A 10,613-nucleotide genomic window follows, 5' to 3' on the forward strand; every position below is an offset into this window, starting at 1 on the left:
CCCACACGCCCCCCACCCCCAGAGCTCCCCCAGCCCCACAGTGAGCAGTGTCACACCCCTGGGTCACACCCCTGGGTCACACACCAGTGTCACACCTGAGTGACACCCCTGTGTCACACACCTGGGTGACACCCCTGGGTCACACCTGAGTCACACCTGGATCATACACCAGTGCCACACACCTGGGTCACACACCTTTGTCACACCTGGGTCACACCCCTAGGGTGACACACCTGGGTCACACACCAGTGTCACCCACCTGGGTCACACACCTGTCCCACCTGGATCACCCCTGGGTCACACATCTGTCACACACCCAGGTGACACCCCTAGGTCACACACCCGTGTCACACCCCTGTGTCACACCTGCACAGGCCCAGGGGGTGTTTGCACCTGTGCTCAGGTGAACCCCTGGGCAGGTGTCCCCTGTCCCACCTCTGTGACACCTGTGCCAGCCCTCCCCTGCCAGGTGAGTCCCAGGTGAGGTCCCAGGCGAGGTCCCAGATCACTCCTCCTGCCAGGGGACACCGTGTCCCCTCCCGCTGCCCCCCCCCCCCCCAGGTGAGGTCCCAGGGGACACCGCGTCCCCTCCCGCTGTCCCCCTCCCCTCCAGGTGAGCTCCCAGGTGAGGCCCATGTCCCTCCCAGGTCACTCCTCCCCTCCAGGTGAGGTCCCAGGTGAGGCCCATGTCCCTCCCAGGTCACTCCTCCCCTCCAGGTGAGGTCCCAGGTGACACCGTGTCCCCTCCCGCTGTCCCCTCCCTGCCGGCTGCCCAGCCCTGCCCCCGGGCCGGTGTCGCCGGTGCCGGGGCGTGGCAGCCCCGTGTCCCCGTGTCCCCTGTGCCCTCCCCGTAGGTCCCGTAGGTGTTCGGGGCGGTGGCGCCCGGCGGGTCCCGTGTCCCCGGTGTCGCACGGCCGATGTAGGAACCGCCCGTTGTGTGCTCATTAAAGACCGTTCACAGCCCCGCCTGCGCCTCTGGGGACAGCGGGGGACAGGGGACAGCACGGGGACACGGGACAGCGGGGGACAGGGACACGGGGGACAGCGGGGGACACGGGACAGCAACAAGGACACGGGACAGCACGGGGACAGGGGACAGCGACAGGGACAGGGGACAGCGGGGGACAGGGGACAGCGGGGGACAGGGGACAGGGACAGGGGACAGCGGGGGACAGGGGACAGCACGGGGACACGGGGGACAGCACGGGGACAGGGGACAGCACGGGGACAGGGGGGACAGGGGACAGCGATAGGGACACGGGACAGCACGGAGACACACATGGGGGGACAGAGGGACACAGAGCCCTGACATGGGGACACGGTGGGAGACATGGGGACACTGAGGGGGTCATGGGGACACAGGGACATGGGGGGGACACGGGCAGACACGCGTGGGGACAGGCACGGAGATGGCACCCAGGGGGACACGGGACACGCGTGAAGGTCTGGGGACACGTGTGGGCACATGGGGACACAAGTGGGGACACGGCGAGACCGGGGGGGGGGGGGCCACAGAGCTGGCCCTGTCACCACGAGGTCACCCCAGCTCAGGGGGGTCTGGGGGCTCTGGGTGTGTCACAGGGGGGTCCCCAGGGGTGCCCGGGGGTCCCGAGGGGCTCTCGGGAGGGTCCCTGGGGGTGTCCCGGAGGGGGGAGCCCTGGAGGGTCCCCCAGGGGTCCTGGGCAGCTCCAGAGGGACCCGGGGGAGGCTCGGGGGATCCTGGAGGGGTCCTGGGGGACACCGGGGTGGGGGGGGCCGGGAAGAGTCTTGAAAGGTCACAGAACGGCCCCGAGGGTCCCCGAGGGCTCTGGGGGCGTGTAGGGGGGTCCCCGAAGGGTCTGGGGGTGTTTAGGGGCTGTTTAGGGGCTGTTTAGGGGGTCTGGGGGTGTTTGAGGGGTGTTTAGAGAGTGTTTAGGGGGTGTTTAGGGGGTCTGGCGGTGTTTGAGGGGTGTTTAGGGGGTGTTTAGAGGGTCTGGGGCTGTTTAGGGGTCTGGGGTGTTTCGGGGTCCCTGAGGGTTCGGGGGGTGCAGACGCCACCGCCCGCCACCAGGGGGCGTTGGTCGGCCCCGTTGCCATGGCGACGGGGGCGCGGCCATATCTGTTGTCATGGCCGGAGGGGGAGTGGCCATGCCCGTTGCCATGGCAGCAAAGAGGGGCGTGTCCAGGCCCGTTGCGATGGCGAAGGGGGCGTGACCAACCCGTTTCAATGAGCCAAGGGGGCGTGGTCGCGCCCGTTGCCATGGCAGCGGGGGCGGGGCGAGGCGGTTGGCACCGCCCGCGGGGGGGGCGGCGCAGGCGCGGTCGGCCCGTGCGGTTCCGGCCCGGTCCCGGTCCCGGTCCCGGAGCAGCGGAGCGGGGGCAGCGGAGCGGCGGCGGCCGCGGCCGAGCGGTGAGTGCGGCGGGGCCGCCCGCGGGGCAACGAGGGGAGCGGGCAGCGCCGCTGACATCAGCCGCATCGCCTTACCGGCCGCGCCGCCCGCCAGCACCGGCCGGGGGGGCCGCGGGGATGGAGCGGGGCCGGGCCGCGAACGGGGCTGGACAGGCGAGGCCGGAGGGGCCTCCGGACGTGGAGCGTCCGGGGGTGAGGGGCCCGGTTCGGGCGGTGACGCCGGGGATGGAGCGGTTGGAGCCGGGCCGCGAACGGGCCGGGCCGAGCGGCGGAGGCCGAGCGGGCCCGCGGGGCCGGTGGCGGCAAGGCCCGGNNNNCCCGGCGCGCCGGGAGCTGCAGGCTGCGCTCCGGCCCCGCGCAGCACCGGGCACCGCTGCCGGTACCGGGCATCACCCGGAGACCCGCGCCGCCGCCGCTCGGGCCCTGCCGGTGCCGCCGGTCCGTGCCGCGGATGGTGCAGGGCGGCAGGTGGCTGTCACCGTGACACACCGAGCGCGACGCGCTCCCGGTGCTCGCGCTCATGGCGGCACGGCGGCGGCGGCGTCCCCGGTACGGCCGTGTCCCCGGTACGGCCGTGTCCCGGTACGGCCGTGTCCCCGGTAAGGTGACGGTGTCGGGATGGGGCCGGGGCCCTTCTCCGCGCTCCCCGCCGCTCCCGGGATGTCCAGCCCCATCTCCCACCGGGGATCTTCCCGCAGCCCGGGCCCCTGACGGGGCTCCCGGGATGTCGTGAGCGCGTGCGGTGCCTCCCGTCGCGCCTGGGGGACACTCCGGGGACAGCCCTGCCCGGCGGCGTGTCACGGGCGAGCTGTCCCGGTCCCGGCCGAGGGTGCGAGCGTGTCCCCGGCCCGGCTCGGCTCGGCTCGGCTCGGCTCGGCTCGGCTCGGCCCGGCTCGGCTCGGCTCGGCTCGGCTCGGCTCGGCCCGGCCCGGCTCATCTATCAGTGCCCCACAGCAGCGGGACAAGGGACATACCCGGGATAACTTTTTCCACGGCACTTGGTCCAGTGGGGCCCCCCTTCCCCGGTTCCCTCCAGACCCACCTTCCGTGGACTCACCTCCTTCCTTGAGCATCGCCAGCCCCCGCTTGGCCTCCTCCAGGGGCAGCACGAAGGAGGTCTTGGCCGTGTGGAAGCAGAAGCCGCACTTGTAGTTGCACTGCCGGGTGAAGTGATAATTGACGCTGGTGGGCGTCGGGGGCGCCTCGTCCCCTTCCTGCTCCCGCTGCGGCCGGGGGGGCGAGTCCCGCCAGCCGAGCAGGGACAGGGACAGGGACAAGGGAGCCAGGCTCCAGCACAGCGCGCCCAGGCGCCCTCGCAGCGCCGCCAGCACCGCCCGCCCGACGGAGAGCAGCCGGGCCAGCAGGGCCAGTTGCATGGCTCGGCTCGGCTCGGCTCGGCTCTGCTCGGCCCGGCCCGGCTCATCCGCGGCATTAATATTTCAGGAGGGGGGAGGGCTCCGCTCTGCACATGCTCCCGCCGCCGTACCGAGTTATTTAGGTTAGCGGGAGCGGGCGCGGCGGGGGATCGGGGCGGGCGGGCACTCCCGGTGCGTGAACGGCCGCGCCGCGGGCCGGGACGGACCCTGCCGCCGGGAACCGGGCAAGGGCGCCGTGGCCGCAGCCGGTACGGAGCTGGGGATGGAGCCGGTCCCCGCAAACCCACCTGTGCCCAGCGGAGCGCAGCGGGGATGCTCCGCTCGGGGTGGGGGGAAGCGGCTCCGGGGGGCACCGGGGGGGGGACGTGGGCGAGCGGCCCCCGCTGCTGGCGCCCGTGCCACCGTGCGGATCCTCGGCAGCCCCCGCCGGGCTGTCTGCCACCCCCCTGGCGTGCTTGTCACTCGAGAAGCCACCGGGACGGCTCCCAAAATAGAAGCCGCCAGTCGCGGCGGCCCAGTTCGCACCGGCACCGCCGCGCCGCTCAGCTCCCGGTGCCCGCCGTGCCGCCCTCGGCCGCCGCGCCGGCACCTCGCGGCCTCACTCTGCTCCCGTTTGTTTGGGCAGAGCGGCCGGGGGGGCTGCGGCGTGGGACCGGGCCCGGACGACCTCTGCGTGCGCCCCGGCAGCGCCGCGGGACGGGCACGGACGCACGCCCGGGGCTTCGGTCGCCGTCGGGCCGTGATTAGCAGCTGCCGCCCGGACAATTAAAATGCAGCGGTAAGCGTCCCCCAGCCTGGCCGGGCGCCCGGCGACAACCCCTCTCCTCTCGGCCTGCCGGGAATCTGGGCTCAGTTCTTATTTTCGTTCGGGTTTTTTGGCAAGAGCCGGCGGCAAACCGGCCCAGGGCGCGTCCATCACCCGGCGTCGGGGCGGCAGCGGGGCGGACGGTGCCGCGGGCCCCGGCTGCCCTGTCATTACACCGGGGCGTGCTCGGCGCTGCGCCGGGGGCTCGGAAGGCGTTCGGGAGGGTGGGGACGGGCGGGTGGCACCGCGAGCCTCGGGCGGCGTCCCCGCTCCGCCGCCGGTGCCTGGCGGGGTCAGGCTCCTGCCGGTGGGATCACGGTTCCCTCCGCGTGCCGGGGCTCCCGGTGTGGGTCAGGGCTCCCGGTGTGGGTCAGGGCTCTCGGTGTGGGTCAGGGCTCTCGGTGTGGGTCACGGCGCTCCCCGCGTGTCAGGGTTCGCCCCCGCGCTCTCACGTGTGCGGGGCTCGAGGTGCGGCTGGCGCGGTGACACCCCGCTCATCCCGGCGGGGAACCGGGCGGGGGTCCCAGCCCCGTCCCCCGGGAGCGCCCCGCAGGCAGGATGCCGCAGAGCCCTGGCGGGTCCCGCGGGCATCCCCCGCTTCGGCGGCTGCCCCGTTATTTGGGGAAGGGCCGGCGGTGGCAGGGGGTGTGGGCTGCTCCTCGCCGTGCCCCGCTGCAGCCCCGTGCCCCGCGCGGCGGTACCGGCAGCCGCGGCACCGCAGTGCGCGTGGCTCTGGCTCGGCGCCGCGCATGACTCAGCTCCGCCGCCGGAGCCAGGGGAGGGGGGGACGATGGGGACAGCCCTGGGGGGACCCCTGCCCGCTCCCCACTGCCGCGGTGCCGCGGGACGGGCTGCGGCTGTCGCCGGTGCCGGGAGCGGGCCGGTGCGCACCTCGCCGTGCGGGGGCTCGGTTCCAGCTGCTGCGGTGGTGGCTAAAAATACCGACCCCCCCCCCCCCCCGGCGGGCAAAAAACCCCCCCCCCCCCCCCCCGCGGCTGCGTGCGGTAACACGGCGGGGCGGGACGGGGGTCCCGGGGGTCCCGGTTCGGCTCAGCTGGCGGGGGGTTCGATCGCCTACGGCCGTGCGACATCGCCGGTGCTGAGTCACCGTGGTGCTGTACCCCACACCGGGGGGACTGCGCCTTCTGCCCCCCAAACCGGCCGCGGGGGGCGGCAGCACCCCGGGGTGGCAGCGCCCCGCAGCCCCCCAGCGCTGCTGCAGCCGCAGATGTGCGCTGTGCTGTGCCCCCCTCATTCCCCCGGGCTAGGGGAGGGGGGCTAGGGGGGCTGCACCTCCCCCCTGCCCCCGCCTGGCAGCTGGCCCGGGCCCGCGGCCCCCCTCGCCCAGGAGAGAAGCGGATTAACGCCGCCGCTGCCGCCGCTGCCGCGCGGGGGGGGCCGCGGGAGCACCGGGACCCCCGCTCCCGGGAAGGGGCGGCGGGGCCGCCCCTCGGCGGCTGCACCGAAGCATTTTGTGCAGGACAGTGAGAGTGGGGCTCAGCGCCCCCCACTCTGCTGGGGCCCTGCCGTGCTGGGACTGCAGCCGGGGGGTCCTGCAGCCCCCAGCCATCTGGGCGTAGGCTGCCTGCCGGCAGATGTTGCCCCTCTAAGCCCTGCTCTAATGGACCCCGATCCCGGCAGATTAGGCAGCACCGGGGGCCGGAGAGGGGGGCCCTAAGCTGCTTATGGGCACCAGCCCCCGGAGCCCCATGGGCTCACCAGGGCAGCAGCCCCTGGGCACAGGGGCAGTGCCCTCGGCAGTGCTGGCATCCCCTGGGCAGTGCCTGTGTCCTGGGACCCCTTCCCCCTGAGCCACGTCCTGCTCTGTATCCACCCAACACCCCAAACCCGGCTACCCTGGGTACCCCTGTTCAGGGCAGGGCTCCACCTGGCCAGGTGGGTCACACCGGGGCTCCTGGGGGCCCTCATGCCTCCCTGCCATGCCCTGGGGTGCAGCTGGAGTGGGGGGGGTCCCACAGGGTGCACGGTGGCAGCCTGGCTCTGCTGTCCCTGGTGTTGGAGCACAGTTGGGATGGGCACCCTGGGTCCCAGTGCCCCTGGTGTTGGAGAACCTGGCCAGCTGGGTCACACCGGGGCTCCTGGGGGCCCTCATGCCTCCCTGCCATGCCCTGGGGTGCAGCTGGATTGGGGGGGGGTCCCACAGGGTGCACGGTGGCAGCCTGGCTCTGCTGTCCCTGGTGTTGGAGCACAGTTGGGATGGGCACAGTGGGTCCCAGTGCCCCTGGTGTTGGAGCACAATTGGGATGGGCACAGTGGGTCCCAGTGCCCCTGGTGCTGGAGTCTGGATGAGATGGGCATCCTGGGTCTCAGTGCCCCTGGTGCTGGAGCACAGTTGGGATGGACACCCCGGGTCCCAGTGCCCTGGTGTGGGGCTGGGGTGCCCGGGGTGCCAGTGTGACCCTGTCTCCTGGCAGCTGGGGCATGGCCGTCAATGTGTACTCGACGTCGGTGACCAGTGAGAACCTGAGCCGCCATGACATGCTGGCCTGGGTCAACGACTCCCTGCAGCTCAACTACACCAAGATCGAGCAGCTCTGCTCAGGTGGGCTTGCGGGGCGGCGTGGGGGACACGGGCGCGTTGTCAGGGTGCCCCCAGCCCCCCGTGACCGTGGCTTGGGCCGGCGCAGGGGCCGCCTATTGCCAGTTCATGGACATGCTGTTCCCCGGCTGCGTGCACCTGCGGAAGGTGAAGTTCCAGGCCAAGCTGGAGCACGAGTACATCCACAACTTCAAGGTGCTGCAGGCCGCCTTCAAGAAGATGGGAGTGGACAAAGTAGGTCCCTGGGGACGGCGGGGGGCAGCGAGGTCACCCCGCTGGGGTCCGTGCTGCCCTGTGCCCGCGTCCCTGCTGGGCCGGGGCCAGGCTGGAGCGCGGCCCCACCGGCGCCTCGGTGTGCCCCCAGATCATCGCGGTGGAGCGGCTGGTGAAGGGCAAGTTCCAGGACAATTTTGAGTTCATCCAGTGGTTCAAGAAGTTCTTTGACGCCAACTACGACGGGAAGGAGTACAACCCGCTGCTGGCGCGGCAGGGCCAGGACGTCGCGCCCCCCCCTAACCCAGGTGATCACATCTACAACAAACCCAAGAAACCCATTGGCACTGCAGGTAATGTCCGGGGCCCCCCAGCGAGCGCTGCCCCCCGCCCTCTGCACCCCTGGTCACGGCCAGGCGTCCCCCTGCCCCTGCCTGCGCCCCCTCTGCTGCCTGCCCTGCCTGCCTGCCGCGGGGGTCTGGGCGGGTCTGCAGGGACAGCCGGGCGGCGGAGCACGGGGATCCTGCTGCCTCCACCTGCCTGCTCAGCCCGGCCCGGGCTGGTTTGTCACCCCAGCCCTCCCCTGGCTGCCGTCCCCCCCGTGCTGTGCCGCTCCCGTGGGCGCTGGGGGCTCCCTGTGCTGGCCCAGTGGGAGCTGTCAGGGTCTGGGGCCTCCTCGGATCCCATGCCGAACCCCAAACGAGCCTCGAGCACCCTTGGAGGGCTGGGGGCAAGATTTGCCAGGGGAAACTGAGGCAGGGGGGGAGGCTGAAGTTGGGAGAGCCTGAGCTCTGCACAGGGGATCTGCCTGCCCTTGCTGCTGCCCCCCACTCGATGTACGGGGGGTCCCTGCTGGCAGCCCCCCCAGCCGGCATTAACCCATTGGTCCCCGTGTGCTGTCAAGTCCCCCAGAGGACCTCCCCCACGGGCCCCAAGAACACCCCGAACCCAGCCCGCCTCGGCAACGTGCCCAGCGGCATCCTACGGAAAAACTCGCCCGCCGCCCGCAACGGCGGCACCGAGGCCGACGCGCAGATCCTGGAGCTGAACCAGCAGGTGGGGAGGGGTCCTGCCGGGGGGCCGGGGGCGCCGCGGGCTTGGGGGGCTGAAGGCTTTGGCTGTGTCGCACAGCTGATGGACCTGAAGCTGACGGTGGATGGGCTGGAGAAGGAGCGGGATTTCTACTTCAGCAAACTGCGGGACATCGAGCTCATCTGCCAGGAGCACGAGAACGAGAACAGCCCCATCATCACCGGCATCGTCAGCGTCCTCTATGCCACGGAGGTGAGGGCCGGGCACCGGGCAGCCCACGTCCCTGTCCCGCTCCCTGGACTTCCCTGGGAGGGCAGGGACCCCTTCCCCGCCAGGTGTCTCGGCCTTGTTCACTCCCTGGGTGCCAGGAGAGGGCTGGGCTTTGCCAAAGCCCTGGTGCCACGCCAGGTGGAGGTCGGGGTGCCCACCCCGTGCCACCCCTGTGCCGACGGCTGCCACGCTTCCCCCCCCAGGAGGGCTTTGCCCCACCGGAGGACGACGAGCTGGAGGAGCAGCCGCCAGAGGACCAGGACGAGTACTAGCCCCGGCCCGCGCCCGCCCCGCGCCGCCCCCACCACAGACATCGGAGGGCCGAGCCCGCGCCTCGCCCCGCACCGCCACACGCCACGCGGGCATCCCGAACAGATCCTGAACCTGAACAGAACAGAATCCGGATCCCAAATGGAACCAGATCCTGAAGGGATCCCTATCCTGAACACAACCAGCTCCTGAACAGATCCAGATCTCAAATGGATCCCGATCCTGAGCAGAACCAGACCCCGAACAGAACCAGATCCTGAACAGAACCTGATCCCAAACTAAACCAGATCCCGAACACATCCGGATCCTGAACGGATCCAGATCTCAAAAAGAACCAGATCCCTAACGGAACCGGATCCTGAACAGAAGCGGATCCTGAACGAACCAGCTCCCGAACAGATCCCCATCCCGAACAGATCCCGATCCTGAATGGATCCCAAACAGATCGCGATCCTGAATGGACCCCGAACAGATCCTGATCCTGAATGGATCCCAAACAGATCCCGATCCTGAATGGATCCCAAACAGATCCCCATCCCGAACAGATCCCGATCCTGAATGGATCCCAAGCAGATCCCGATCCAGAATGGATCCCAAACAGAACCAGATCCTGAATGGATCCCGAACAGATCCTGATCCTGAACAGAACCAGCTCCCGAACAGATCCCGATCAGGCGACGGGCTGTGGCCCCGCGCCGGGGCCTGGCCCGCGCCACCCCCTCCCCATATTTATTTCTGTTGTCCCCCTGGCGCGAGCGAGCGCCGCATCCGCCCCGGCGTCCTGCGTGCCCGCGGTGAGAGGGAGAAGGAGCGCCCAGTCGTCGGGGGCTGGCCCAGCGTGCCGCGTGCCGCTCGCCCCGCTGGGACCCTCGCGGCCCCGGGACCCCCGTGGCAGAGCGAGCGCCGGCCTGGCAGCCCGGCGGAGCGGGAGGCCACGGAACGGGAGAGAGAGATGTCGGTTCAGCTTCCTGGCAAGGCTGAAAAGGAAAGCCCGGCCCAGTGCGGGCATGGCAGCGGGGGGCTCCTGCAGGGTCCCGGAGAGGAGGCCTGTCCTGAGCACGGCATGGAACGGCAGTGGGCCCTCTCCTCTCGCCCAGGGAGCCGGGGCCGGGGTGGGTCACCGAGGGCTCGCAGCGCCTCCCGCCCCGGCTGCCACGTCCCTGTCGCATCGCTTGTCTGGTCCATCACTCCGGTCGCAACGCTGCATCTGTGTTCGGTTTTATTTAAATAAACTCGTGTGGTAACACCGCGTCCTGCCCGTGCTGGGGGTCACCGCAGGCTCGTGGGCTCGCTTCCTGCGCCGGGGGTTCCTCTGTGCGGACAGACCCTCGGCAGGGCCGGGGGAAGCGGGGTGGACCCGGGTGGGGGCTCTGGGACCGCAGCGCATCAGGGGGGCTCGGGGGAGAAACTGGGGGAAGCGGGGTGGACCCGGGTGGGGGCTCGGGGGAGAAACGGGGCGAGCAGTTTCTTCAGAGGTTAATACCGGCTGTAAAAGCCCGGAGCGACCCCGGCACCGGCTCCTGCCTCGGCACCGCCGGGATGCTGCGGAGGACGGGATTTACTGGGGCGGGAAGGGATCCGGGACGGAGCAGAGGCAATAAGGGCACAGAGAACAGCTCTGTTCAGGTGAAAACAGCAGGAAAAATTCAGTCTATTTTTGACCAGTAAGATCAGGGGAGAGCGCGAACGCAGTCCCCC

General features: G+C 70.9%; 1 protein-coding gene across 8 annotated transcripts; it reads left to right on the top strand.

Moving 5' to 3' along the window:
• The first annotated feature begins 2,264 nt into the window (after positions 1–2,264).
• Positions 2,265–9,003, top strand: MAPRE3 (microtubule associated protein RP/EB family member 3). 8 transcript variants are annotated; one of them, XM_041411365.1, is made up of 8 exons: positions 2,305–2,389; positions 4,391–4,543; positions 7,006–7,133; positions 7,219–7,364; positions 7,495–7,696; positions 8,248–8,399; positions 8,475–8,627; positions 8,849–9,003. In XM_041411365.1, exons 2-8 carry the CDS (start codon positions 4,536–4,538, stop codon positions 8,915–8,917), a joined length of 858 nt encoding a protein of 285 aa, XP_041267299.1. In that variant the 5' UTR covers positions 2,305–2,389; positions 4,391–4,535; the 3' UTR covers positions 8,918–9,003. The 8 variants fall into 8 exon arrangements, with proteins under 8 accessions (XP_041267304.1, XP_041267300.1, XP_041267299.1 ...); XM_041411364.1 differs by lacking the exon at positions 2,305–2,389 and adding an exon at positions 3,909–4,013; XM_041411370.1 differs by lacking the exon at positions 4,391–4,543 and having other exon boundaries at positions 2,265–2,389; positions 7,278–7,364.
• Positions 9,004–10,613: the final 1,610 nt, after the last annotated feature.

The sequence above is a fragment of the Onychostruthus taczanowskii genome, unplaced genomic scaffold (genome assembly GCF_017590055.1).
Source record: "Onychostruthus taczanowskii isolate IOZ18803 unplaced genomic scaffold, ASM1759005v1 scaffold353, whole genome shotgun sequence".
Taxonomy (NCBI): domain Eukaryota; kingdom Metazoa; phylum Chordata; class Aves; order Passeriformes; family Passeridae; genus Onychostruthus; species Onychostruthus taczanowskii.

What these genes read in the sequence shown, in the direction of transcription:
- MAPRE3 (XM_041411365.1), top strand. An exon ending in AGAAGATGGGAGTGGACAAA is followed by an intron (nt 7,365 to 7,494) that starts GTAGGTCCCTGG and finishes GTGTGCCCCCAG; the next exon opens with ATCATCGCGGTGGAGCGGCT. An exon ending in GAAACCCATTGGCACTGCAG is followed by an intron (nt 7,697 to 8,247) that starts GTAATGTCCGGG and finishes TGTGCTGTCAAG; the next exon opens with TCCCCCAGAGGACCTCCCCC.